The 26,544-nt window shown below is 45.9% G+C and overlaps 2 protein-coding genes and 1 long non-coding RNA gene across 6 annotated transcripts in view; 2 read left to right on the forward strand and 1 right to left on the reverse strand.

Moving 5' to 3' along the window:
* Positions 1-14,215, forward strand: part of SNTB2 (syntrophin beta 2) — a 113,344-nt gene extending 99,129 nt beyond the window's left edge. Inside the window, exon 7 of the mRNA XM_001366815.4 lies at positions 7,018-14,215. Within this exon, the coding sequence (XP_001366852.1) occupies positions 7,018-7,110 (93 nt within the window). The 3' untranslated portion in view covers positions 7,111-14,215. The remainder of the gene's footprint in view (positions 1-7,017) is intronic.
* Positions 14,216-14,628: 413 nt separating this feature from the next.
* Positions 14,629-16,492, reverse strand: LOC103106064 (uncharacterized). The gene is made up of 2 exons (XR_008915109.1): positions 16,355-16,492; positions 14,629-15,238 (listed from the first exon to the last, which is right to left on the reverse strand). It is a non-coding gene; the product is annotated as an uncharacterized LOC103106064 (long non-coding RNA).
* On the forward strand, positions 15,238-25,845 carry VPS4A (vacuolar protein sorting 4 homolog A). Of its 4 annotated transcripts, none has more exons than XM_056811306.1 (12): positions 15,725-15,965; positions 18,545-18,656; positions 18,751-18,898; positions 19,916-19,977; positions 20,091-20,210; positions 20,597-20,753; positions 20,918-21,066; positions 21,976-22,057; positions 23,461-23,680; positions 24,314-24,454; positions 24,865-24,954; positions 25,555-25,845. In XM_056811306.1, exons 1-12 carry the CDS (start codon positions 15,945-15,947, stop codon positions 25,609-25,611), a joined length of 1,359 nt encoding a protein of 452 aa, XP_056667284.1. In that variant the 5' UTR covers positions 15,725-15,944; the 3' UTR covers positions 25,612-25,845. The 4 variants fall into 4 exon arrangements, with proteins under 4 accessions (XP_001366899.4, XP_056667284.1, XP_056667287.1 ...); XM_056811309.1 differs by having other exon boundaries at positions 18,548-18,656; XM_001366862.5 differs by lacking the exon at positions 25,555-25,845 and having other exon boundaries at positions 15,238-15,965; positions 24,865-25,344.
* The last annotated feature ends 699 nt before the right edge of the window (positions 25,846-26,544 follow it).

The following is a 26,544-nucleotide window of genomic DNA, read 5'->3' on the forward strand; positions in this document are numbered from 1 at the left end:
TCTCTCCACTCTGTGATTTTCATTTTTCTGTCATCTTTGCCAATCTAATGGGTTTAAACTGGCACCTGAAAGTTGCTTGAATTTGCATTTCTCTGTGCATAATTTGTTATGACTTTTCATAAAGCTATTTATACCTTAGATGTCTTTTTTTTTTTTTGGAGAACTGCTTGTTCATATCTTTTTCCTATTTGTGGGGAATGGTGCTTACTCTTATATCTTATAAACTAATTACTTATGTATCTTGGAAATGAGACCTTTATCAAAGAAACTTTGTGCAAAGATTACAGCCTTCCCCCCCCCCCATTGTTTTGTTTTTATATGAAGTGGAAATTGAGAGGATCTTGAAAATTTCAAAGAAATTTTAACCAGTATTCAAAAATATGATGGGGGAGAGAGTACTAGCTTACACCCATGTAGTTGCAGACAACAACAAGTGTATAGCATATGTAGAAGTGAGTCAAAAGCATGAGGGAACCTTTAACATCATAGGAATTATTCTGTTTAAGTTAGTATATCATCTTTTCTAGTCCTGGCCTAACTCACTTCACTCCAAACATTTGGGTTCAAGAGTTAAAATTCAATAAGAAATTTGTAGACCAGAAAATGGAACAAGAACCTCCTTTATTCAAAAGGAAGAAATCTCAAGAATACAACTGTTATTGTTAAAGGACATAAAAGGTCACTCTCCTCCACTTTGCCAGGAAAGCGCTTCTTAGGCATTAAGAAGAATTCTGACAAAATCTGACACCCACTTCCCTTTCATCTGGGCCCTTCCTATCTCATGTAGGAAAGTGGGGGCTTGTTCCCTCCCTACTCCCAACCCCAAAAGCAGGGTGACAGGGAAGGAGAGGGGAGCTCTGAAATCTGGCAGGCAGCACCTCACCAGGCCCCTAACTTCTACCACACCTTTATTCAAGGTTGGATTAATAGTAAGTACATCCTTGACGTTAAGAAGCATGTGGATGGCTATTTAATACCTCCTGGATTTTTGGTTGGTGGGTTTCAGCTTATATACCTGTTTTTCTTATATTCTTATTCATGTGTTTGAATACCTCTGTTCATTGGTGGAAGTTAAATTTTATTTTAAGCAAGAACAAATGAAGAACACTTTGAAGAAAGGTCTCTATTGAATACTAATGGTAGTAATCCCTTGGGGAAAAAAAACAAACAAACTAGAGCAAGTGCTAATATTGGCAATTTGTTAAGAGGGGGAAGTTCAGATTCAGTGATTTTGTTTCCAAGGGAACTATGCTTTGAATGGAAATAGTCCCAGGGTTGTGCCCACACAGCATGACTTACTTTCTCATTTGCATTCTGTCTATGGAAGAATAAGGAAGAAGTTTTCCCTTGGAGGAACAAAATAGGTAGATGGAGGCCCCAAAGTGACCTGGAGGGAAGCTCCAGAAGTAAACGTGGCCTTTTGCCTGCTTCTTCTACTAAAGCTTCCCTGATGCTCCAGGCTGAAGCTGCAAACCTTTGAACCTGATGCAAAGATAAGTATTAGGACTACATTTGTGATTTTGTTGTTCCAGGACAGGCATGGCAAACCTTTTAGAGATCCCCCCTGACCAAGTGCCCAGCACATCCTGCCCCCCCTTACCCCCAAATAGGAGAGAAAGGAAGCTCTCCCATTGGGTTGCTAGGCAGAGGGGCAGGGGAAAAGAGGAATGTCCATAATGAGTGGGAAGATGGGGATGGGAGAGGCCTGAGCACTCAGCACCTCTCCCTTCCAGTTCTTCTGCTTTTGAGCTGCTCACCTAACTCCTCTCCCCGCCAGTGTACTCCCATTGGCTGCTGGGCAGAGGGGCGGGGGAGAGAGGGAGGGTGGCACACGTACCTACAGAGAGCACTCTGCATGCCATCTTTTACCCCTGTGCCCTAGGTTCACCATCACTGTTCTGGGGAACTCGGAGATGTGGAAGCTCCTTTTATCTGTGGAGGTCAGCACTTGCTAGCAATTTTTGGTATTAAGGACTTGCCTTGAGCTGTTCATGTTCCCAAAGCCTGTTTGTGTCAGAGGTGGGACAAGTCTAACTATTCATTACACCACAATTCCTCTAGAAAGATAAACTCCCCTTTGAGATCAAGCTATAGGGCTTCAGAAGCCTAACAAAGGGGTTAATATTTTATCCTAGAATTAATAGGAGGACTCAAGTTTATTGGTTAGGGAAGTGACACAATCAGGTCTGAGTCTTGTGCTGTATGAATTGGAGTATGGACAGACGAGTCAGAGAAACCAGTTAGGACACTATTGCAGTGACTTTTGTGAGAGGTTAGGGCTTGAACTAAAGCCACAGCTATTTGGCTGGAGAGAAAAGTTCAGATACAAGAATGCTGTGGAGGTAGAGAGCAAGATTTGGCAACTGACTGGATATGTGGGGTGAGAGAAGGAGGAATGAATAATGCCAAAGTGACAAATCGGGAGCTTGGACAGATGGTGAAGCCTTAGACAAAAATAGGGAGGTTTGGAGGAGGAGGGTTGAGTGGAGATGTCCCTGGGACATCTATTTTGAAATATCTAATAGCAACTGATGATGTGGTATCTCCTATAAGCTTGGGAGGCGGGGTGGACAGGGAATTGAGGGTCATTTGCAGTGGAGATGATGACTAAACCCCTGGTGATGATGAAATTCCCAAAGAGATGTCAGACCCAGAATTTTGGGCACACCCTACCTTGGAGACAATGATAGGAATCATGATCCAGCAAAGGAGTCTCAGGAGAACTCTCATAAATGGAAAAGTGAGAACAAGAGCAAAGCCACCAAAACACAGAGAGGGGAGCATCCAAGAGGGAGACGGTGGTCAATAGTGTCCCATGTAGGCAGCTATGGCAAGAAGAATGCTTCTAAGAAAAGACCATTAGACACGGCATTTATAAAGTCATTGGTGACTGGAGAATTCGGTTTTAGTTAATCAGTGAGTTTAGAAGCAAAGAATTGAGGAGCAAGTAAGGAGAAGAGGAAGTAGTGGCTAGGCGTGTGGAGAGCTTTTTCAAGGCCTTTGAGAAAGGGAGGAGAGATACTGGATGGGAAGCTGAAGGGATGATGGATTCTAGTGAAGATTTTTAAAGACTTAGACATGTTTGAATGCAATAAGAAAAGAACCTAGTGGATAGGAAGAGGTGAAAGATTCCAGGGGAAGTTGAGGGGAGGGAGAGAGGCTACTGGAGAAGGCTGGAAGGCATAGAATTAGATGTTTGCTTTAGAAAAGGAAAGTTCATTTCTTTGTCCTAAACTAAGCACTAGGAGACACAACTATAAATTTTTCTCCTAGTTCTGCTCTCTTCAGTCCGTACGTAGAACTCTCCCAAATTTCTCATGAAACTGTACAATTTATCATTTCTTATGACAGAAAAATATTCTGTTGTATTCATATTATAATTTATTTTGCCATTCTGCAATTGATGGTTAACCCCCTTAGTTTCCATTTTTTGACTATTATGAAAAGGAGTTCTGAAATATTTTGGCACACATCTACCCCAAAAGTTGCTTCATTTAAATTTACTGTCTTTTTTTTTTAAACCTTTACCTTCCATCTTAGAATCAATTCTGTGTATTGGTGCCAAGGCAGAAGAGTGGTAAGGGCTAGGCAATGGGGGGTCAAGTGACTTGCCCAGGGTCACACAGCTAGGAAGTATCTGAGGCCAGGTTTGAACCCAGTACCTCCTGTCTCTGGGTCTGGCTCTCAATCCACTGAGCTACCCAGCTGCCCCCAACTGAGGTTTTTAAGTAAAATAGTTGTCAAAAATGTAGTAGTTTCAGAAAATTCAAGAGTATGCTTTCCTTCTTCCTATATAAGAAAAGTCAATTATCCCCAATTTTCCTCAAGAACTAGGGTGAAAGGAATCCCCAATTGGAAAAAATCAAATAGACTTTTTTTTTAAACTTGAGCATATACTCACAGTTAATTTTCTCTGTAGGGCTTTCTTTTTTTTTTTAATCTGTCTTCCTAATTGAATGGCCCATTCCTACCAGGGATATATCATTTATTCCCTCAATGTTTTTTGAAATCTCACACAATTACTGTTACCTAAAGTAACCTCATTTGAGTATCCAACAACAAAGTATTGTGTTTTTTCTTTTAATAACACATTTAACAAAATATTAATGCTCATGGGTAGGACGAGCTAACATAATAAAAATGGCAAAACTGATTTACTTATTTAGAGCCATACCCATCAAAATACCAAGAAACTTTTTCACTGAATTAGAAAAAAAAAAAAAGTTCATTTGGTAGAACAACAGATCAAGAACATCGAGGGAAATAATGAAAAAAATGTGAAGGAAGATGGCCATGCAGTACCAGATCTCAAACTATACTATAATGCAGTGGTCATCAAAACAATATGGTACTGGCTAAGAGATAGAAGGGAGGATCAGTGGGGTAAGTGACCTCAGCAAGATAGTCTATGATAAACTCAAGGATCCCAGCTTTGGGGACAAAAATCTACTATTTGACAAAAACTGCTAGGAAAATTAGAAAACAGTATGGGAGAGATTAGGTTTAGATCAACATCTCACACCCTACACCAAGATAAACTCAGAATGAGTGAATGACTTGAATATAAAGAAGGAAACTATAAGCAAATTAGGTGAACACAGAATATTATACATGTCAGATCTTTGGGAAAGGAAAGACTTTAAGACCAAGCAAAAGTTAGAAAAAATTACAAAATGTAAAATAAATAATTTTGATTACATTAAATTATAAAGGTTTTGTACAAACAAAACCAATGCAACCAAAATTAAAAGGGAAGCAATAAATTGGGGAAAAAATCTTCATAACAAGGTCTAATTACTCAAATTTATAAAGAGCTAAATCAATTGTTAAAAAACCAATTGATAAATGGGCAAGGGACATGAATAGGCAATTTTCAAATAAATCAAAACCATCAATAAACACATGAAAAAGTGCTCTAAATGTCTTATAATCAGAGAAATGCAAATTAAAACAACTCTGAGGTATCATCTCAAACATAACAGGAGGGGATGTGGCAATGTTGGGACATTAATGCATTGCTGGTGGAGTTGTGAATTGATCCAGCCATTCTAGAAGGAAATTTGGAACTATGCCCAAAGGGCAAAAGAAGACTGTCTGCCCTTTGATCCAGCCATAGCACTGCTGGGTTTGTACCCCAAAGAGATAATAAGGAAAAAGACTTGTACAAGAATATTCATAGCTGCACTCTTTGTGGTGGCCAAAAATTGGAAAATGAGGGGATGCCCTTCAATTGGGGAATGGCTGAACAAATTGTGGTATATGTTGGTGATGGAATACTATTGTGCTCAAAGGAATAATAAAGTACAGGAATTCCATGGAGACTGGAACGACCTCCAGGAAGTGATGCAGAGTGAAAGGAGTAGAACCAGGAGAACATTGTACACAGAGACTGATACACTGTTGTTCAATTGAATGTATTGGGCTTCTCCATTAGTGGCAATGCAGTGATTCAGTACAATTCGGAGGGGCTTATGAGAAAGAACACTATCCACCTCCAGAGAAAGAACTGTGGGAAACGAAACACAGAAGCGAAACAACTGTTTGATCACATGGGTCCATGGGGATGTAGACCCTAAATGATCACACTAGTGCAAATATTAATGGTATAGAAATGGGTCTTGGTCAATGACACTTGTTAAATCCAGTGGAATTGCACATCGGCTATGGGAGGTGGTTTGGGGAAGGGCAGGGGAAGAACATGAATCATGGAACCATGGAAAAATATTCCAAATTAAATAAATTTTTAAAAAATTAACATACTTAGGGAATTAATATTCCTTTCCATTTTGTTCTGTGATATAATCAACATGGAAACTACACTGGCTGATTAATATTAACATCTTATCTGCAACTTAATCTTAGAGAGTTCTCGAGGACACTGAGGGCTTAAGTCACTCGTCTGTGATTGAAGGAGCCAATATTTTTTGTAGCACAGCACTGTTCCATTTCATTCCGAGACTACAATTTTATTTGGCTCTTCTCTCAACACAAGCAGTTTCCTTTTATGAATACACACAAACAAATACACCTCTATAATAGAGAGTGTGTGTGTGCGTGTGAGTGAACACAGAAGTCTGATTAGTATGGAAATGTCTTTCTCTGATCCACCACTTCTCTATAACTTAAGCCTTAGAGCAGGAATTCTGAAACATTTTTGTGTCATAAACCCCTTTTGGTAGCCTCATGAAGCCAATCGGTCTTTTCTCCAAATAAAATTTTTAAGCACAAAAAAATAAAATTATTGTTGTTCAGTTGTGACCGACTAAATGACTTACCCAAGGTCATACAGCTAGTATCAGAGGCCACATTTGAAATTAGGTCTTGACTAAGCCCAGTACTCTACCCAGTGCACCCTCTAGCTGCCCACTCCCCCAAATAAAATACCTAGGATTGTAAAGGAGATCAAATATGTTGAAACGGTTATTAAAATATTATTTAGAAAGAGAGGTTCACAGAGGCCAGGTCTGTCCTGCCTCCTCATGAAAGAGACTATCAGAAATCTCTCCGGGCAGTCTCGTGTGCTGGCGCTAACACTCTGGGTTCTAGTTTAGTAGTCGGTTGCTCGTCCAGAAGCTGATGTTCAGCAGTTCTCACTCTGTGGGTCCTTATTGCAGTACTTGGGAGCGGAGCAACATCCCCTAGGGGCAGTGAGGGGAGCCTGAGAGGGAGGCTTCCCCCCGCCTTTGGGTTGAGCACTGAGGAGAGCCGCTCAGGCCCAGGATAACACCGTGTAGTCTGGCAGCAGCTCTGCGCTTGGGCTTGCACAAGGAGGGGTGCCTGAGTCGGTCCAGCCTTCTGCGCCTGAGGGAAGCTTCTGTCATTAACGCAGGCTGAGGAGGGCCCCCACGCCCTGGGGTGCTCCTACAAGAAGCACCTAGTAAATGTGGAGGTTTGTGATCGCAGGCGCTTCTCCCCTTGGCGGAAGGCTCTCGGGGTGCGTAGGGGGTCCTCCCACAGCCCAGGGGGACAAAGTTGGGCCTTCTCAGGGCTCTAACCGCTTGTGTCCTCTCCCCACAGACGCTGGACCTGCACTCGTGCCCCAAGCCCATCGTTTTCGTCCTGCACACCTTCTTGTCCGCCAAAGTGACGCGCATGGGCCTGCTGGTGTGAGCCGAGGGCCCGCCGGGAGCAGCCCGAGGAGCCCCCACCTCCGAGGAACAAACTAAGCACAAAAGAAAGCTGCTTCTCGCTCTCTCCTGCAGCATCAGTGCCTTGACAAGGACCTGCGATCACTGCTAACCCTCAACCAAGAGCCACCCCCAGGAGCGCCTGCGCTCTCCAGGCCCCGGCCGGGGGCCGCACACGCCGCCGAGCTCTTCTGTCCATTCTCTCATCGTCCTCTGTGGGTGTTCATGTTTCTTTTCCCACAGTGGGGCGGGTCACTGACTTTCCTAACAGGAGAGACGTTTCCCCAGGGCCAGCCCCCCGCCCTGCAAGTGGGGTGTTTGCTCTGCAGCCACGGGGGCGCTCCCACCTTCTCTCATGGGAAACCTCGATCGCAGGCCCTGCGGTGCCCCCCTCTCTGCCCTGATGCTGTTGCTACATCCCCACCACTGCCATCGTCACCCAACTTACCAAGTTTTTACCACTTGAAAGTGTTTACTTTACAGCATAAAACCTGTGAAATGTCAGTTTAGTTCACCACATATTTTTAAGCACCACCTCGCAGAAAGAATATTGGAGACCAGGGTATTACACAAGGGAATATCTACTCATTTTCATTTTGGGGTTTTTTTCTGATTCATTTTTTTGGAAGGAACCAGAGGATATTATGGTATCAGACTGATTTTAAAAGAAAATCTTTACTTCATACAAAGCCATTTTTTATGGCTTACCAAATGTGCCTTCGGTCAGGATGGGTGGCGCTTTTAGTCAGATGTCGTTGAGTATCACAACTTCCGCTGAAGGAAGGTCCTCCCAGTTTGAAAGGCTGCTTCACTAACCGGAGTTCCTTGGCTGCGTTTTTGGCAGCTGGCCAGCTCCCAGGGGAAGACAGATTTGGAAGAGTTGCCATTCGAGCCTGGACTTTGGAGGAACAAGCGGCACATTTGCACAAATGCTATCAGCAGTCACTTGGGGCCATCGGATCCCAATGCAGCCTCTGCAATGTGTGGCTTAGTTTATCCGCTGCAAAGTGATAGGAGAGAAAACGATTCATCCTTAGCAATGTCAGAGCCTGGCAGAGGCCGTGAGATTCTAGAACCGTCCTTGAGCATTCTTGAAATATTCTTGACATTCCTCCAAGGAAGTGGAATGAACAAGGTCGTTAGGTTTGTGGCGTTGTAAAGCCCGCTTTCCCTCTAATCTTCATAGGGCTACGTTTATGAAAAATGGTTCAGCAACAGAGTGCAGATAGAGCGGCCATCCTGAATCCGAAAGAAGACCAAGTGTTCGCTCCGATGGACACCCCTGAAATTTCCCGTCCCTTCAGAAAGGGTGGGTCTGGGGTTAGCCAGCTAGCCGTCCTCTCGTCAGCAAAGCATCCCCGGAGGGAACATTTTTGAAAAGGTTGTGAAGACAAAAGGGCTTTCTATACAGGAACAGCAGTGTCCGGGCACACAAGCAAGGCGCGTCGAGGGGTGGCTTCTTGAGTGAGCACAGACCTGCTGCTCCCCCAGACCACTACCACGCTCCTGTCCATGAGCTGCCTCTGCTCTTGTCCCGTTTATGTGCTAGGGGAGGAGGGAGGTGCCCTTGTTCTCGTGTCCCACATCCATGAAGTTTCTGAAGGCTAGATCTAAGTTGCCCTCCCTACTTGAGCTGCAGAGACACAACTAGAAAGGCAAAATAGTTATTTATGGAATTTTTAATTTTTGAAATCTTATCATTGGAACCTATAGGTTAATTGGTCTTTTAAATATTTCTGTCTCGTCATTCAATTTGAATTTTGATACTAAAGTCTTAGAGGCTGGGAGCAGCCCATAGGACCCAAGAAATTTTCTCAAAGAGTGTCTTGGAGCCCAGGTCCTATCTTAAAGCAGAATTCCAGCACTTACTGTTGTCAAATTTAGGAGCTTGGCTCTTTTTAATGGAGGCTGTCAAAGCTCTGCACAAACATAACCTCATTACACTGGACTCCTGTTGTCCAAAGTGAACAAAAGTTTAACTGCAGACTGAAATGAACTCAACAAAGTCCTTAGATTCCTGCTTTGCTGTGGATATTTTTATATATTTTTGTTTAAAAAAAAAAAGGCTGAGCCAACAAGAACTATAATCATGGGAACGTCTGGAACCACCCTCTTCATCCTTCCTTCTTCAGAAGATTTTGTACAGGGTAAAATGTGAGTGAGAATAACAAAAACCATCCCTTTTCATCGCTAAGAGATTTCATTCCCTCCATTTGGGCTGCACAAAGCGTCATAGACCGAAGGCTTTTGATTAGATTGTTGTTCCTTGAATGGAAACAGGAATGGAATGGAAGGGAAGCCCATCCACAAGAGAACAGCAACTCTGGGAAGACCCTCATAGAGTCATCTAATCATGGTGGTCAGGGGACCAGTGGGGTGATCATGAGCCCACAAACGAAGTGCTTTCTGAAGGGACTCTCTAGATAAATGCATTTCTAAGTAAGCTCACCAAATAGGGCAACTTGTTTGAAAAGAAGACAGCCTTGCCTTTCTGGCTCTGCCAACCAGGGCAGGTAGATTATGATTCCCTTTTCATCTTTGATTCGGAAAACTAATGAGAGTCCTCAGTGCTCTCCATGCCTAGAACTTGGAGCTTAAAGGAAACCAACCACAGGGCAGCCGATCACTTCTTCTCCACACTCCTATGCAATCTAGGGTGGGGGAGATTTGAGATTTTCTGTTCCACATTCCCCCTCCCCCCATATGTGATTGAGTTCATAAGCCACTGATTGGTGGTAGGCTCTGCTCTTTTCCCCTATAAGCCTTTCTCTTTTTCCTCCATTCCCCTCTGTCCTTTCCCTGGCATCTTAAAAAGAAAAAAATTTAAAAGTAGGAACAGCTATCTTTTTGTAAAAGGAAAACCTTTCCTTACCAGGTCATAAAATGGACCTCAACCTGAAGATTCATTTAAAATCTAGCATTATCTCGCTAAGTATTTTTCTTTCATGTATGTTTATGCAGTTATTTATTAGAATAATTATAATTGTAATTCTTTATAACTGCCCAGTTGATCCCAGAAATCTGAGGTCAAATGCTGGCTATGTGCACATAAACAGAATATTACTCGAAAGGCCATTCAAGTCTTCAAAAGCCATCTTTGAGCACTTTTTAAACAAGGGATATCTTATTGCTTCATATTATCCGTTCATGTTATCTGCACTCTCAATAACTTTATAATCCCAAAAACTTGCTGCCTAGGCAGGAAGTAGAGCTATGGAATTCCTTGTTATATTTTTGTTTTTAAAAATTATACCTTTAAATAGTAAATAACTAAAGCTGTTACTGGCTATTCCTATCTCTAACTCTTTAAGGTAAATGTTAGCAAAATCTTTCCCACTATTTCATTTTGCACTTAGCTGCCAACCCATAATTTATCCTCGGTTTTTTTTTTTTTTAAATTAAAAATCTTACGTGGAGAATTAATACGGTCATGATTCTCTCAGAAAAATAGCTTTCACTCTAAATGGTTTTCATTGGCAAGATGGTGTGACTACATTTGAGAAAGTCTGATGGATTTTTTTTCCCTCAAAAAAAAAAACCAAAACCCTTCAGATCCTCGGGTATAATTTATATGCATGTTAGATTTGTTTGTTTCCAGAAATGAGACAGTACCTGTTCATGTTTTTCTTTGACCTGCAAACTACCTTGTAAGCTGCTATGCAAACTATCTTAAAAGCCCTGCCTGCCTGCTTAAAGGGTTAAACCTTCTTTAGGCTCTGGGGAAGACATGTAGACTTGAGCACTTTCTCTGCTTTTGTTTTGTTTTTTGATCTTTGCTCCGACACTCAAGCTGAATTAAGTTAATATCTTAATTTTGGAGGCTATAAACTATTGATTTTAAATAACATTTAAACTGAACAGTATACATGTCCAGCATACCCTTTATGTTGCTGCCAATACTGAATGAGATCACAGTTGAACTGTCGAGTATTTGAAAGGCCAAAGGTTGCTATTGAATCCTATATAATTAAATGAAATATTAAATGCCAAAACTCTTTGGTTCTGAAGCTGCTTGCATTGGAGAAATTCTAATTTCTATAAATGAGGACTTCTTTAGACCTTAGAACTCTGCTAAAACTATATTTTAAGTTAAAGTAACCCATTGCGCCCCTGCAGATTGATCTCTGGTAAGACCTCATATGCCATTGGTGAAGTCTGGAGTCTTCTTTGATAGATTTAGATATTGTCTTTGCCAATTCTGCCTCCCTTTCCCATCTCTGCCCACCAAGAGACAGAGGAAGGGTGGGAATTCGTCATCGGATGCCCCCATCCCAGGCATCGGCATCTTTTGCCTGGTAACCTAGAGCTCCGCATCCGCACCTTTATTTTCAGGTGTAAATGTTTCTAGAAACCACCCAGTCATAAATCCCCAAAGGCTGGTCTCTTCCCCCGCACTTGGTAATCCTGCTGCCTCCCAAACATGCCACAAATGATCAGGCCACCACTATAGCCACTTGATTGGGTTTGGGTCTTAGACGGGAGCTGTGAGTTCAGGTTGTGCAGGTGCTCCTCTGAAGTCCTCGGCCCCCTACGGCCCCCTCGTGGGGCAAAGCGTCCGCGTTGGAGGGTTCCCCTGAGATCCCGCCTTGGCCGAGACACACACCAAGCCACAACCAGCTGCTTCCTGAGGCGGGGGGGGGGGGGGGGGGGGGGCCTAATTATCTGAAAGTTTGACCTCCCGGCTGTTCCTTTCTCCCCCGAAACCCTTCAGACACTGAACGGGAGCTGCACAGTGTCCCCCCAGCCATTTCCTTCCCGCCGCCTCCTGTGGCATGTTCAAAGCTGGTCTTCAGTCATCCTCGGGGCCCTCCCCTGGATGCTGTGGCACCCCCTCTGCTGACTCTTCCTATATAAAGTCTACAGAATTTCCCCGGGCCTTTTTTCAAGCAAACTCTGCCCTCTAACCACGTTTCCCCCATTTTTTACTTTGGAAGCTGATTTGTTCCCCCCTGAAGTGAAACCCCTTCTACTTCCTAATGAGTCATTTATATGCTGTAGCTTTTAAGGGATATTTTTAGATGTGACTTTTTTTCAACCCGTATTGATTCCTAGTCAGAAGATGGGGATGGGCTAGACAACTGCGCTCAAGTGACTCGCCCAGGATCACACAGCCCTGAAGTGTCCCGGGTCAGATTTGGGCCCGACGACCTTTGTCTAGGCCTGGCTTTCTAGCCTCCGAGCCACCCCGCTTTATTTTAGAATTGGTGGAATTTCCCTTCAGCCTCTGCTCATCTCTCCTACACTTCTCAAGTGACTAAACTTGGAGCTTTTTGTTCCCATTTCCCAGCCGTCCTGCTTTCGGTGTCCTGGTTGCACGTGCCTTCTTACAGATGTCACCTGGTGCTTGCTGTCTAAAGAACCTAGTTAGCAGTAACGCACCGGACTAAACAACTCGGCTTGTCTACCCACGTGTTGGCTCACACAAGGGGCAGCATCTAAGTGCCTGCGATTCCCCAGCCTGCATCTGGTGCTTTGGGGCTTCACCGGGCTGAAGCGAGACGTCTGGACGAAGCTGGTTCCTGCCCAACTCCATCCCGCCTTCCCTTCCGCGGCAGGGTTTAAGTTCTTCGCCTCCTTCTTACCAAAGTGTTTTTCCATTTTTACTCCTTGGGGGATGCTGGCAGACTGGACAGAAAGGCCTAAATCAGTTGTGACCAAACCAAGCGAGCTCTTGTTCTGAGTGAAGAACTGTGATGATGGAAGAGATGGGGAGAGGGGAGAGGAGATCCTTTTGGTCACACAGAGCAGGATCCGCCTGTCAACTTTTTTCTAAATGGTGCTTTCACAAATTTCCAGACTGATCTCCCTTTCCGCAGCTCCTTGTTAGCACGGTAAAATGCTGCTTTGGTGACTATCAGAATGAAGACGTTGGGAAACTTAGGCGTCTTCCCCCACCCTTTTTTTTTTTTAAGCAAATACTGGAGACGTTCATGGTCTCAGAACATGGAATGTACTTGAGAGAAGAGAAGAGATTTTTTAGTTTATCAAGAAACTTTCATCCAACCAAAGCCCTCTTCTATACAAAATGCCTTATTGAGTTAAATAGGTTTTTCCTCTGACCTCACAGCATAGATTGTTTCTAAATGGATGAGCCTCAGGTGTATTCAGAAAAAATATTCCTGTTCTTGGTATAGCGGGTGAAGGTCGCGTTGGCCCTTTAACCGCTTGGTTTTCCGGTATGCTAGAACCATTCCTGGAAACGTCGCCTCGGTGTCTTGTTCCTTCCGTTGGAGCCGTGGAGGTCCTGGTGTTCTCATTTGATGTCATTGGGATCTCCACATTTAGGTGTCTGCAGTCCATAGCCTGGGAATCATGATATCCTGTATACATCTATTTTGTTCATGGGTTTAGCTATACTTTTCATTTTAGGATGTATTTTCCCTATTAGAAGGCAGGAGTTTGGATGAGAATTTACAATTGTATTTTGCATTGCCACTCATCGCTGTTGTTTCCTCATCTTTGTAGCAAATCTGCCCTTTGGAAAGAGCCATTTTGGCATTTCTTGCTGTAAGAAATGGCACTCGTGTGATGTTTACAGTCTGCTCAATGACTACGGCATGACAGGCAACAGCTACTCCTTTTGGTTCCATCAAGGACTTTGGGGGAAATTACGATCTGTGTGAAATGGCCTGTTTGGGCTCACACATCCCGCACATCCTTGTCTTTCTCTGCCCTTCTCTCCTCTCTCACACATGGATATTATTCCTGGGGATCTTTAAATATTCAGGCTTAGACGACTGTAATAAAACTGCTATGAAGAATCAAGTCTGTCCTAAAAATTCCTTATAAAACTCCGCTCTGTATTCAAATAAGACTTCTTTCCTCTTAAGACTCTTCTGGCCAGTCTAGGCTACCAAAACGAAATATTCATGTAAAACAGGGCAGTATTGTGTTCTTAACAATCAATCCCAGGAAAGCTTTATGTGTACACTAGAAATACAGAGACATCGACAACACTTTCCTTGAGTTGCATATGAACTATAGCATTGTACATTACAATGGAAACGTGTGACTTAAGGGCTATATATATATAAGTACATATATACCTTTGTAACCTTTATACTGTAAATAAAAAAGTTTTGCTTTGAGATTTGCTTGGTTTTAACTTCGGCTTTCCTTCTCACGAGATATCTGCTCAAATGATTACCTGCCTCAAATGCCACCTATAAATAGATTGAGAGCAATCACATGTTCCGAGTTAAAGTTTAAATGAGCGAATGAGTTCCTGTACAGCTGACTTCCCGAGGATGGAAACATCATTTGACCCATCTGGTCCTCACGTTCTCATGCAGACCCCTGGGGGAGGGGTATTTTTCAGAGATGTCAAAAAGAAATCATAATCGTTGAGAATGACAAGTGCTTTGGACACTCCTCAGCAACAGTTTTAATCCCAAGCCTGTTTCCCATATGTGCTCTGGAAATGCATCTAACTTGAGCAAAGAATAATTAGATTTTTAAATTTTTTTTCCCCTGGGTGATACATGGATTATCACGCAAAACATTATTTCCATATTATTTAATTTTGTAAGTAAAGAAAACAATAACAAGGCAAAAGATGTGGCCAACAAACGCTAAAATGATTTTGCAGAACCAGAAAATGCGGGCGGGACTTCGTTTAGCAGCCAGCCCCTCCGATTATGCTAGGTATCTGACCGGGAGTGCCCTTTGGCAAGCGAAGGCACTAATTCGGCCAGTAAGGAATAGTTGGGAAGGTATCGGATGGGTCTGCCGAATGACTCAGCATACATACCGAGCCAAATGTAAATAACTCATTTCCGGTGGAGCTGCTCCACCCTCTTTGTCCTTAGATAATTGAGGCTGAAGTGAACTCTTCCCTATTTAGCATCGCTCCCCCCAGAATAAAAGGGGGGAAAGAACCCCACCTGGCCCCTTATTAGGTGATGGTGGAAACGTTCTCCCTGTCATCCCAGGGTGCCACTTCGGGGGAAGAGTTGAACTCTCCTCCGTCTGTGCCTGCCATTGGCTGCCGAGGCTTGTGGATTGAATCTGGACCACCTCTTGTAGCGGCTATGGAGCCGGATGTCCAGGTATTCCCTTCCTGCGCGTCGCGCTCCTAGACGGGCGGTCCCCAATCTTCCTGCAATTTTGAGCTGTAAGGAAAAAGCGGAGTCGAGGGAAACCTAGTAGCTTTCCTTCCCCCTTAAATAAAACTTGCAAACAATGAGTATGCCCTGGAGAAGCTCCTGCACCGGCCGGAGTGCTCTATATAGGGATGCTTTCTATCTCTTGCCTATCCCTTCTCAGCTCCAGAACCGACCCAAAACCGAATGGTCGCGGCATTCAAGACTCCACCATCTGCCTCTAACCTACCTTTCCAGCCTTATCTTCTACCGTCTCCATTCAGAGGCTCGGCCTTCCAACTATACGAGCCATAATCCCGATCCTTATTCTGATCTCCGCCCAAATTAAATCTCGCGCGTCCCGCTTTTTTCCTCGGATCCCTATTCTCTGCCTGGCCGCGAAAGGCTGCCCGCTAGGGGATGGATGATGGCGAGGCTGCAGATTTCCGCCACGGCCACCAGGGGGCAGCTGCGCCGAGTCAGGCCGGGAAACTCTAGGCTGCGCTCGCCGCCCACTCGCTGGCGCTCTCGTTCGGTCTCTCGCTCCTTCGATAGCGGTGGGTTCGGAGCCGAGCGGAGCCGAGCGGAGCCGAGGCCGCCCAGCCGGGGCCCCGCCCGCCGCGCGTCCCCTTCCGCCCGTCGGCCGTCCTGGACCCAGCGCCCTCGGCCTCCTGCAGGGGCCCGCACCGAGGCCGGAACCAGCGCCGCGGGCCGCCGGGGCCACCCGGGAGATGAAATGACAACTTCAACTCTCCAGGTACTGGCCTTGGAGCCCTCCGGGAAAGCTGCGCTGAGAGGCCGCCTGCGCCGAACCCAGGCCGAGGCTGAGGCCTCTGGCCTGGTCCGGCCCAGCCCAGCCCAGCCGGCCGACCCACAGCGGAGAATGGGCCCCGAGCCTGCGTCCTGGGTCTCTACCCCTGCACGGCCGGGTCTCGCGGCCGGGGAAACTGAGGCCTCCTGGGCTACCCTCCGCTGTGACCCAGGCCCCACCCCCAGCCTAGCTGGGGTTCCATGGCAGGTGTTAAACACGGTCTGGAGCCTGATCCAGCCGTCCTCCCATGTACCCTAGTGGCTTGGGAAACTGAGACCTCCCGGGCAGCCCCCAGACTCTGCTTTGCTCAGGCTATGACCCAGATCCCAGCCTACCTGGGAAGCCACGACAGGTGTTAGACCTGGCCCTGGAGGTTACCACTGGCTCTTAGCTTTCACAGATGGGGAAAAGAGGTCCCATGGTCACCCAGGGAGGGGGTGGTTAGGTCAAAGTCCACTTGGGCCCTGAGGGAGAGCAGCTGAGTCTGAATAGGACTTCCCTTTGGCCTCCCTGGACTCTAGTTCTCCCTACATTTCTTGGTGAATGGCCATGAACCCTAGGACAGGGGACAGCTGGAATGAGAGGCCAGGTTCCACACCCACCTTTGATTTAGGCAAGTCACTTCACCTCTGAACTTCAGGTATCCTCATCTGTCAAATGGGTACAATAAGATAGGTGTGCCTCACAGTTGTCTCCACAGAATATGCTAGTAAACCTTAAAATACTCCAGAAATGTGAATTGCTATTGTTTTTCCCCACTCTTTGGAGTAATTTGTTATGAAGACATGCGGTTGGGAAAGCGGGTTTCTGTATTGGTCTTTTCTCTACTTCATAAAATTTCCATCTTGAAGCTTAGGTACTTAGCTTACCTTTATTTAGTCCTACATATACAAATACATGCATACATGCATACATACATATATATTCTTTTTTTTAAACCCTTACCTTCCATCTTAGAATCAGTTCTTTGTATTGATTCCAAGGCAGAAGAGTGGTGAGGGCTAGGCAATGGGGGTTAAATGACTTGCCCAGGGTCACACAGCTAGGAAGTGTCTGCCCCTAGTCCTAAATATATTGACAGACATCCTGGCTATGTGACCCTGGCCAATTCACATGAACCTTCTGTGATATGTCAACTTTCTAAGACTGTAACTTGCTGAGGAGATGCTAGCCTTTAGTGGTAGAAGTAGTTTCCTCATGGAGGAGCTCTCTGAAATGGTAAAAACCACAGGGTCAGCCCCTATCTCTGTGGCTAGAAACATACCCAGCAGAAAATTTCTCTCGCAGTGCATTCTGACAGTTGTAGCAACCAAGTGATTATTGATCATGCTCCCTAATTAACAACAGCATAGGACAAGCAGAGGATCCAAAAGGTGCTTGGACTTTGTTTTTGAAGCTCTGCAGCCAGTAAGACTGAAGACTCCCATATCCTTCATGAAAAGACTGAAAGCCTTAGGTTAGCAGCAAATGTTTTCTTACTATCTTTTAAAGCTATTGGATTGCTTTCCTGATAACCAAGACCAATTTCCTCAGTTGGTCACATCACTTAGAAGTGTCTGTGGATCTTCCCTTCCAAGCCTCCACAACATTTGATAATGAGTGTCCCATAGCTGGTAGGTCAGGGGATCTAGGATATCCTTAGAGATGGAGTTCTAGTTGCCAACTGTGATTTTGTATTCCCCATGATTAATGTTCTGCTTTCAGAGGATGAAATCATGACTTCCTGCAGCTAGACTTTGGAGAAAAAAGATCCTTCATCGTTTAAAATCCCACTCAAAGAATGGGACTGGTCTGCAGAAACTGTTTTACATAAATCTACTTAACTATTCATATACTTAAAAGCATAATTTTTACATGTATATTTATATGTTGTATCTTTCAGACAGAACTGTTTGTGTTTTTACTCGTTAAACTCTATTAGAAAGATTCTCATACTCAATGTAGGGTCTCAGGAACATTCTCCTTTTCCTTTCTAACCTAAGGAGGCAGATTCAGTGGAGACAATAAAACTAAAATTCCCTTGGAGTCTATATAGCAAAGCCTATAAGCAGATTTAGAGCTTCTCTCACTATCAGAACATCTTCTGGTCATTAGTTTCTGGAAATAGTGTAATTTCTCATCATTCTGAACTATTAAGGGTAGTGGAGGATGAGCAGAGACCCAGCTCTTCTGTTGGTGGCCACTTCCTTTTTAGAGGTAGTGGAATAAAATGTCCTAATGAACTGACTGACTCCTCCATCCTTTTATAACCGTAGCCTGGGACATGAGCTCATGTTTCTTCTTGTTGGAATCCAGAAAAGAAAGCGAGTGTGAAATCTCTGTTAATGGTGTGGTCATTGTGGAGAAGGGATGACCATCTCTTAATGCTTCCTTTTAAAGCTTTTCTATTTGATGGCTGGGAAGTGTGACAGCCTTGGACAAATGAATAAATCAGCATGAGCTCATTTGCTCCAGTATCTTCCTGCTACCTGTAACTGAGGCTTTCAGGATCTGTTTGGGAGCCCTGGGTCATATTTTCTTTCCAGAAGGCCATTGATCTGGTGACAAAGGCAACAGAGGAGGACAAAGCCAAGAACTATGAGGAGGCATTGAGGCTCTACCAGCATGCAGTGGAATATTTCCTACATGCAATCAAATGTAAGTCATTTTGGTGCCCCAGGTTGCTGTCCCTGAAAAGGGGGTGACACTTACTGCTCAATGGACCTTTTTTTTTTGGATGGTCTTTTCACAGATGAGGCACATAGTGATAAAGCAAAGGAAAGCATCCGAGGAAAATGTATGCAGTACCTGGACCGAGCTGAGAAGCTGAAGGATTACTTAAGGAATAAAGACAAGCAGAGCAAGAAGCCAGTGAAGGAGGCACCAAATGACAGCAAGGGGTGAGTGTCTTGGCCTAACTAAGAGCATCCCCAGAGCTCCCAAGGACAGATTCTCTTTTCTTGTGGTGGTGTTGTATGCTCTAATAATATTAACCTCAATTGATGGAGTGCCTGGGGCTCACATTCCAACCAAAGTTTCATAGCCGCTAGAGAAGAACTAGCTGGTGGTGTCCCAGGGACAGGAATATGCTCTGTGTAGAAAGCACGTTGTTATAAGGAGACATGATTGGACAGGGTGTGTTCCCTGACTAGAAGGCCCTCCCAAGGAGGAAGGCTCCTAGGAACAAGCCCTTCTTCCAGGAGGATGAGAATGTGCAATAATAGTGTTTGTTTTTTCCAACATAGGGAGAGGGGTACAAGTAAGGGAGGGATCCTGCTTTCTTTCCATCTGCTCAGTTCGTAGGATTTTAGGGGTGCTCAGAATCTTTAGGGGGCAGTGTGGTGTAGTGGGTAGAATGTTGAGCCTCAGTGGAGAAGACTTGGCTTCAAGTGCCCCCTTCAGGTTCTCTGACACTTCACAGCTGATGCTGCCCTCCTCCCTTCATCCTTAGCCTGTTCCTTCATTTGCAAAATGGGGGTGATAATCCCTGCATTACCTATCCCCAGGGCTTCTGTGAACACATGAGAGGATGTTTTGATAGAGCTTATGCAAATGCTCATGATTATCTTGGACCCTGAAGAGCAGCACCTAACACAGCATATCAGTTTTACAAACCAGCCTCTACTTATGAGGATGAATTGGGCATCTTATCTTTGTGTGATTTAAACAAATTCTACGGACTCTGAGCACATATATTGTGACCAAGGGCTCACTCAGGTTTTTGGCGAGACGCTGACATCTGCCCAGATGCCACTGGTACGTCAGACACTCATGCTGTTGCCAGTGGTTTCTCTGGCTCCTGAGAAGACTATCCCTTTTCTTGCCCGTCATCAACCAGGCGTTGGACCTTGCTTGCCTTGAGCCCCTTGCTGCCAACATGAAGTATCCGCTTGTGACTGCCTGTTTCATTTCCACAGAAGTGACAGTGACAGTGAAGGCGAGAATCCAGAGAAAAAGAAACTGCAAGAACAGCTGATGGGTAAGTCGTGTGAGGCCCCGGTGAATGACCAGCCCCTCCGCGTGTTGTAGGGAGATTGCCCCCAGGCCCTGGTCAAGGCCCTCTCCCTGGCCAGTTCTGCCTTCTCCTTTTAGGGGCCATCGTGATGGAGAAGCCCAACATTAGGTGGAGTGATGTGGCTGGACTGGAGGGAGCCAAGGAAGCTCTCAAAGAGGCTGTCATCCTACCAATTAAGTTCCCACACTTGTTCACAGGTGAGGATTGAACTCATTCAGCCCAAAATATCCAAAATAACACGTTTTCAAAGCTATCTAAACTTGAAAGTTCCCAAGACAAGTTGAAAACTAGTTGTCCTTCTTCAACTGCCAGAGACGTCCTGATTCCTGTGTCCCATCAGTTAAGATTAGGACGTGCCACAACGAGAGGCTGCCTGCTCCTCCTCCCTCCATCCCGTGATGGAGAGTGACCCGACCTCTCAGCCCACTTTTGTCCCTGAGTGAGCTAAAGGTGGCCAGAGATCATCTAGAAGGACCACCAAGCCACCGACAGTTCCAGCGGGCCCAGCTCTGGCTCTCGCACCCTTTGGTGATCCGAGCCCAGAATCATTTGCCGCTCACAAATTTTTCGTTTCTTCTTGTAGGCAAGCGCACCCCCTGGAGAGGGATCCTTCTCTTTGGGCCCCCAGGCACAGGGAAATCTTACCTGGCAAAGGCTGTCGCCACAGAAGCCAACAACTCCACCTTCTTCTCTGTGTCCTCCTCAGATTTGATGTCCAAATGGCTGGGGGAGAGTGAGAAGTAAGTCAGCAGTCGGGCCTCACTCCCTCTGCGCTCACTGGACCTGGGAAAGCCAGTGCAGAGCGGAGCTCTCCTTTGAGTCCAGAAGCCATGCTGGGGTGGAGAGGGCTGGGGTGAGCCAGGGCAGTCAGGTCCCAGGGTGAGCTCCTGGCTTATCGTCACAGGCTTGTCAAAAACCTCTTTGAGCTGGCCCGGCAGCACAAGCCCTCCATCATCTTCATCGACGAAGTGGATTCCCTCTGTGGCTCTAGGAACGAGAACGAAAGCGAGGCTGCCCGTAGGATCAAGACAGAGTTCCTGGTGCAGATGCAGGGTAAGTGCTGACAGGAGTCCCGAGTCTTCCCGTGTGATACTTTTATTTGTGGGGGGAAACCATGCTCAGGAGAGGAGAGGGCAGGGGCTGCCGAGAGCGATAGAGCAGCAGCAGTACTTTGATTTCCCCTTTCCCTGGTCACCCCACTTGGCCTCCTCAGAATCCCCAGTCCTGACAGCCCTGGCATTGGAGGGCATTTCTAGCAGGTGTGAACAGAAATGCATCACCAGTCTGCCAGCAGGACGGCTGCTGAGGCCTCTATAAGCAGAGCTAATGGGATATGCTTACTCTGGTGCAAGGTAGCTGGACTTCCTGGGGATCCACCCCACCCAGAAATTGGTGCCAGTTCAGGCTGCCCCTGGAGAATTCAAGACTTGATATTTGGCCTGGCACAGAGCAGCCTGGTTCACGGGGAGGCCCACATTCTTCAACTCTGCCCCATGAAGAGCTCGGCGGCCACTGCTGACTTCCTAGGGACACATAGGCTTCTTAGGGCATCGAAGACATCCTTGTTTTCTTTTTTAAAGCAACAAAAAGAACACAGGTCTCTTCATTGCCTGTCATAGACTTTCTACTCTACTCTCTGCTTCCCTCTGTCTACTCCTTAACCTTCTTTAATTAGCCCTGGCTTCGTTAACTAGTACTTTGAAGAAACTCTGGTTCTTGGTCTGACTGGTTTCAAGAGAAGAGTGCAGGAAAATCCTGGCAAAGTCCAGTCTTGCTTTGCTTATTGCCCTCTTTGACGCTCTACCAGCAGTCACAAGACAAGAGCTGGTTTTCCCTTCAGGACGTACTTGTATTAGTGTTTCCTTAGCAATTGTTTCTGTTCACAGTAAGGTCCTTTCCCAGAGACCACGGCTGCTTGATAATGGTGCTTTCACAGTTTCTTCATCTCCTTTTTCCCCACAGGAGTAGGGAATAACAATGATGGCACCTTGGTCCTTGGTGCCACAAATATCCCCTGGGTGTTGGATTCAGCCATTAGAAGGAGGTGAGTATGACTCATCCTTCAGTGGAGTAGCCGGCCTATCAAGTTATTATCAGATGCTCAATTCATTCTTCATCCCATTGTGAGGCAGAAATGAACCAGCTCTCTCTGACTCTCTGGTCAGAACGTGCATGGTTCTTTCAGTTTTTCTGGTTTGGGTTCAGGTAGTTACTTGGTGGCAGTCACATCTCAGAATCTGTCAGCTCCATGGTGTAAGGGCTAAAAATTAAAGGGTTGGACTAAATTTATAAGAATGTGGTTGCCAGAAATTATTACTCAAGACAGAATGACTTCATAGCAATTTATTTATAAAATAGAGGGAAAGAATGAAAGTAAGGAAATGAGAGAGAGTAGATATTTACTCCGGCCCAATCTGAACCAGGCAGGGCTTCAGAGGCCCAGAAAAGGGGGTCCAGAGGTAAATTAAGCAAGGGTTCTAGCCACGAAGGTTCTAGCCATGATGAGGAACCTCTCCAGAGGCTAGTACCTCCAGAAAAACCAGGAAAGGTTTCACTCACCCCCAGGGTAGTTCTTAGGGAAAATCAAAGCACAGTCCAAGGTCCCAAGCCTGAGCTCCTTCAAGGTGTCAACTTCCAAGGTGAAAGAGTTGGTCACAGGAAGTTCTTGCCACTTTTAAAGACCCTTCCTTTTCATCACTTCCTGTGCCTTCCTTCCACTTTACATGGACCAATTGAAGCTATAGCTTTGCTTAGGACTGCCCAAGGAGCACTCAGTGGGTTTCTCATTCATCACTCACACGTGGGTCACAGACTTCCCCATACTTAAGGATAAGTGGAGTATATATGCTTTTGGTGATTAAATCTAAAAATGGGCAGGGGAGAGTTAATCCCATCTTCACAATAGCAAGGATTCGGAGCGTTTTTTCTGGGTCAGGGACCTCTCAGCAGTTTAGAGAAGTTGATGTGCCCCTCAGAATCAGGCCTTTATGTGCATAAAATAAAATACATAGAATTACAAAGGAAACCAATTATATTAGAATATAGTTATCCAATTATTAGGAATACCAATTCATGAACCCTTTGAAATCTATTTGAGTCTGTGGACCCTGGATTAAGAACTCCTGTGCTATAGATAGGTGACTGTGTGGAGTAGATTCAGAACTGGAGACAGGAGGTCCTGGGTTCAAATCTGATGGCCTCAAACACTTCCTAGCTGTGTGACCCTGGGCAAGTCACTTAATCCCTATTGCCTAATCCTTACTGCTCTTCTGCCTTAGAACCTATGTTTGATATTGATTCTAAGACAGAATAATGTTGCTGGGGCACCGGTGGTCTTGGATGGGCAGGCCTGATGTCTTGGTTTAAGGAGTTGGGGAGACTCTTGATGGAACCTCCAAATCTCTCTAAACCCCTTGAGCCCCGACTCCTCCGTGTACTTGCCTGTAGGTTTGAAAAGCGAATTTACATCCCATTGCCCGAAGAAGCCGCCCGGACCCAGATGTTCCGCCTCCATCTGGGAAACACCCCGCACAGCCTCACCGAGGCCAACATCCTGGAGCTGGCCCGCAAGACCGACGGCTACTCGGGGGCAGACATCAGCATCATCGTGCGGGATTCCCTCATGCAGCCCGTGCGGAAGGTGCAGTCAGCAACGCACTTCAAAAAGGTAGGCCGGGGAAGAGGCACCGGGGCCCGGGCCGGCGCTGGGAGCTCTCGGCGGCTCTGGGGGCGTCCCCTTCGCCAGAGGGATGACCGAGCACGCGTCCCATTAATGCCCGAAGCCCCCTCGCCCCCTCCAGGCCCCGGGCAGAGAGGGAAGAGGAGCGGCAGCCCCGGCCTGACAGCTGCCTGGGGCTGCCTCCACTGGGGCAGGCCACCATCTGCTGCTGCGTCAAGAGACAAGTCAGGGGTGGGCACGGTCAGAAGAAGAAAATGTAAAAATGTTAAGAAACCTTGAACACATCAGCCAGGAAGTGGTTGGAGATGAATAGAGAAGTACAGCGATTCCCTAAGGCTCCCCGCGCTAGTCCATAGCAAACGCTGCCTTTGAGCCTTTCTGGGCTCCTCTGACCCGTTTGGGATTGCGCCCAGAGCGCCTGCTGGGGTCCACACGTCGCTTACGCACTCCGTACGTTGGGTTTCTCGGGGTCTGCCTCGGCTTTAGAGGCATCTTAGCGCAGCTCTCCCACGGGATGCCCTCAGAATTGTGGCTTAGTGTCTCCGGCCCCCACGCCTTCCTAGAAGAGCCGCGTCCTGCGGGCCGGCAGCCGGGCTCCTCACGTCTCCGGTTTGGTTCCAGGTTCGAGGTCCTTCTCGTACCAACCCTGGAGTCATGATAGATGACCTTCTGACCCCCTGCTCTCCGGGGGACCCCGGAGCCATCGAGATGACTTGGATGGACGTCCCCAGCGACAAGCTCTTGGAGCCTGTGGTGTGCATGGTAAGTAGATGGCCAGCCGGAGTGCCGACGAGCCACCTGCCTCCCCTCGTTGCCCTGCTGGCCCTTCTGGCCTCAACAGGGAAGGGTCTCTGCAGAGACGGGCCGCCGTCCGCTTCTTTATCTAGCATCGGCGATCTGTGCAATGATTCCACGTGCGAGGTGAAGTTTGACTTTGCACACAGTAGGTCCCCAGACGTAATTCTGCCTCCTGTGCCACGCTGCCCTCTTGCACGTAGTTGAAGTTATAACCGGCCCCATTAAGTAACTTCCTGATACAATGGGAAGGGATGAGGGAGACTCCCCACAGCGTATGCGCTCCATTCAGCCCTGGAAAAATTCTGTGCGTAAAAGATGGCCCAGAAGAGCCTCGGGCCAGGCCCTGGTCCCAGCCGCCCTTCGTTTCTTTGCAGTCAGACATGCTTCGGTCTCTGGCCACCACCCGACCCACCGTCAATGCAGAAGACCTTCTGAAAGTGAAGAAATTCTCAGAGGACTTTGGACAGGAAGGTTAAACGTTTCTATTGGGATGGTGACGAGGGGGGAGGTTGAGCGGGGCATGTCCACGGCACTTCCTCTCCCCATGCCAGCAACCAGACAGGGCCCCACGTGGCTAGTCCTAGTCACAGCCGAATCCACTTTGCTGCCTGGTAGCCAGCTGGGGAGCCAGGAGGATGGGCTTCTACAGCCTCAGAGACGCTGCAGTACAGCTGGTAGGGGATGGAGCCTGGGTTCTACGTGTGTCCTCCTTTCCAAATGCTCACCCACTCCTTTTCCTGACTCTTCCTGTCTTCTGTTTTTTTAACTTTTTTTTTTGTAATTATTCTAAATTAATGCTGCTTGGATTTTTGTCTTGTTTATAAATAAAAAATAAAATCACCCAAAAGCTTCAAGGAGTGGAAAGATCCCATTCCTGTAGTGGTCATCTCAGCCAGCCCTTTCCTCTTCCTTTCTCTATTAGAGCCACGACCTAGTTCTTAAGAAAATGTCATCCGAAGCCCTAGTCCTAAATCCTTCCTGAAATCGTCCATTTTTAGGAATTCCAGAGGGACCGTAATCTGGCCAGTGTTAATTTAGGTACACATGGACTTATTTCTTCTATGCAGGACGAGGATATGAGTTCCACAAGTGAAAGGCAATTCAAGTCAAAAGAGAATTAGGTCTAGTGAAGACTGTTGGCCCATTTTTCACAGCTGCCTTTTCCTCCTGCCTGTGGGAACAGAACAGTATCGCTGCACTTAGAGTCCCTCTCCTGGAAATGGCCTAATAAACCTTTGCCCCCTCCTGAGCCACCTGAGTGATCTCGTGTCTCTAGCTCTTCCTTGAAGGTTCTGGTAAGCTGTCCTTTACTTCCAGCAAATAAACTTTTTTTGAGTAATTGATTCTCAACCAAATAGTAAGAGTGGAAGTCATTGGATCAGTAGTAGGAGGCTCACTTGCCTCGCAGGTAATAATCATTCTTCAGCCTCTACCATTCTCAAATTTGCTTTTTTTAGGTGGTTTTTGTTTTTGGTATTCTTGGACTGAGGTGCCGCTAGCCAGAAGAATCTAGCCGCATTGCATCTGGCGTTAGTGTGTTTGGGGGTTTTATTTACAGGGAATGTCTTAGAAGGTAAGGGGTCTCTTTCTAATCTGATAATCTATAGAGGGATTTCACCATACCGTTAAAATCTGAATAATAGGGGGAGGAGATTGTCACAAATATCAATATCTTCAATGGCTATGATATCCCTTTTGGGATAAAGAACCAGCTTAAACCTGTGTGGTTCCATTGAGTAAAACCAGACAGTGAGTAGAAGACAAGAAAACAGAATTGGGTTTTCTGTTAGAAAAATCTTCTCCTAACAAGATCTACATATTAGGAAAACCTGCTTCCCAGAGTGGCAGGTTTGTCCTCACTACAGAGAGGAATGATCACTTGCTAAGGGTTAAACATTGAACAAATATTTATTAATGCCTATTTTATATCAATTTATTGATGTTATATTGAGAGTAATAAAAATTAATTTAATATGAACACATTCTTTAGTTAGAGGGAATTCTTAGGTTGTGGTTTGACTAGATGGTCTCTGAGTTTGAGTTCAGCTCTGTGA

Source organism: Monodelphis domestica, chromosome 1, assembly GCF_027887165.1.
Source record: "Monodelphis domestica isolate mMonDom1 chromosome 1, mMonDom1.pri, whole genome shotgun sequence".
Lineage (NCBI taxonomy): Eukaryota > Metazoa > Chordata > Mammalia > Didelphimorphia > Didelphidae > Monodelphis > Monodelphis domestica.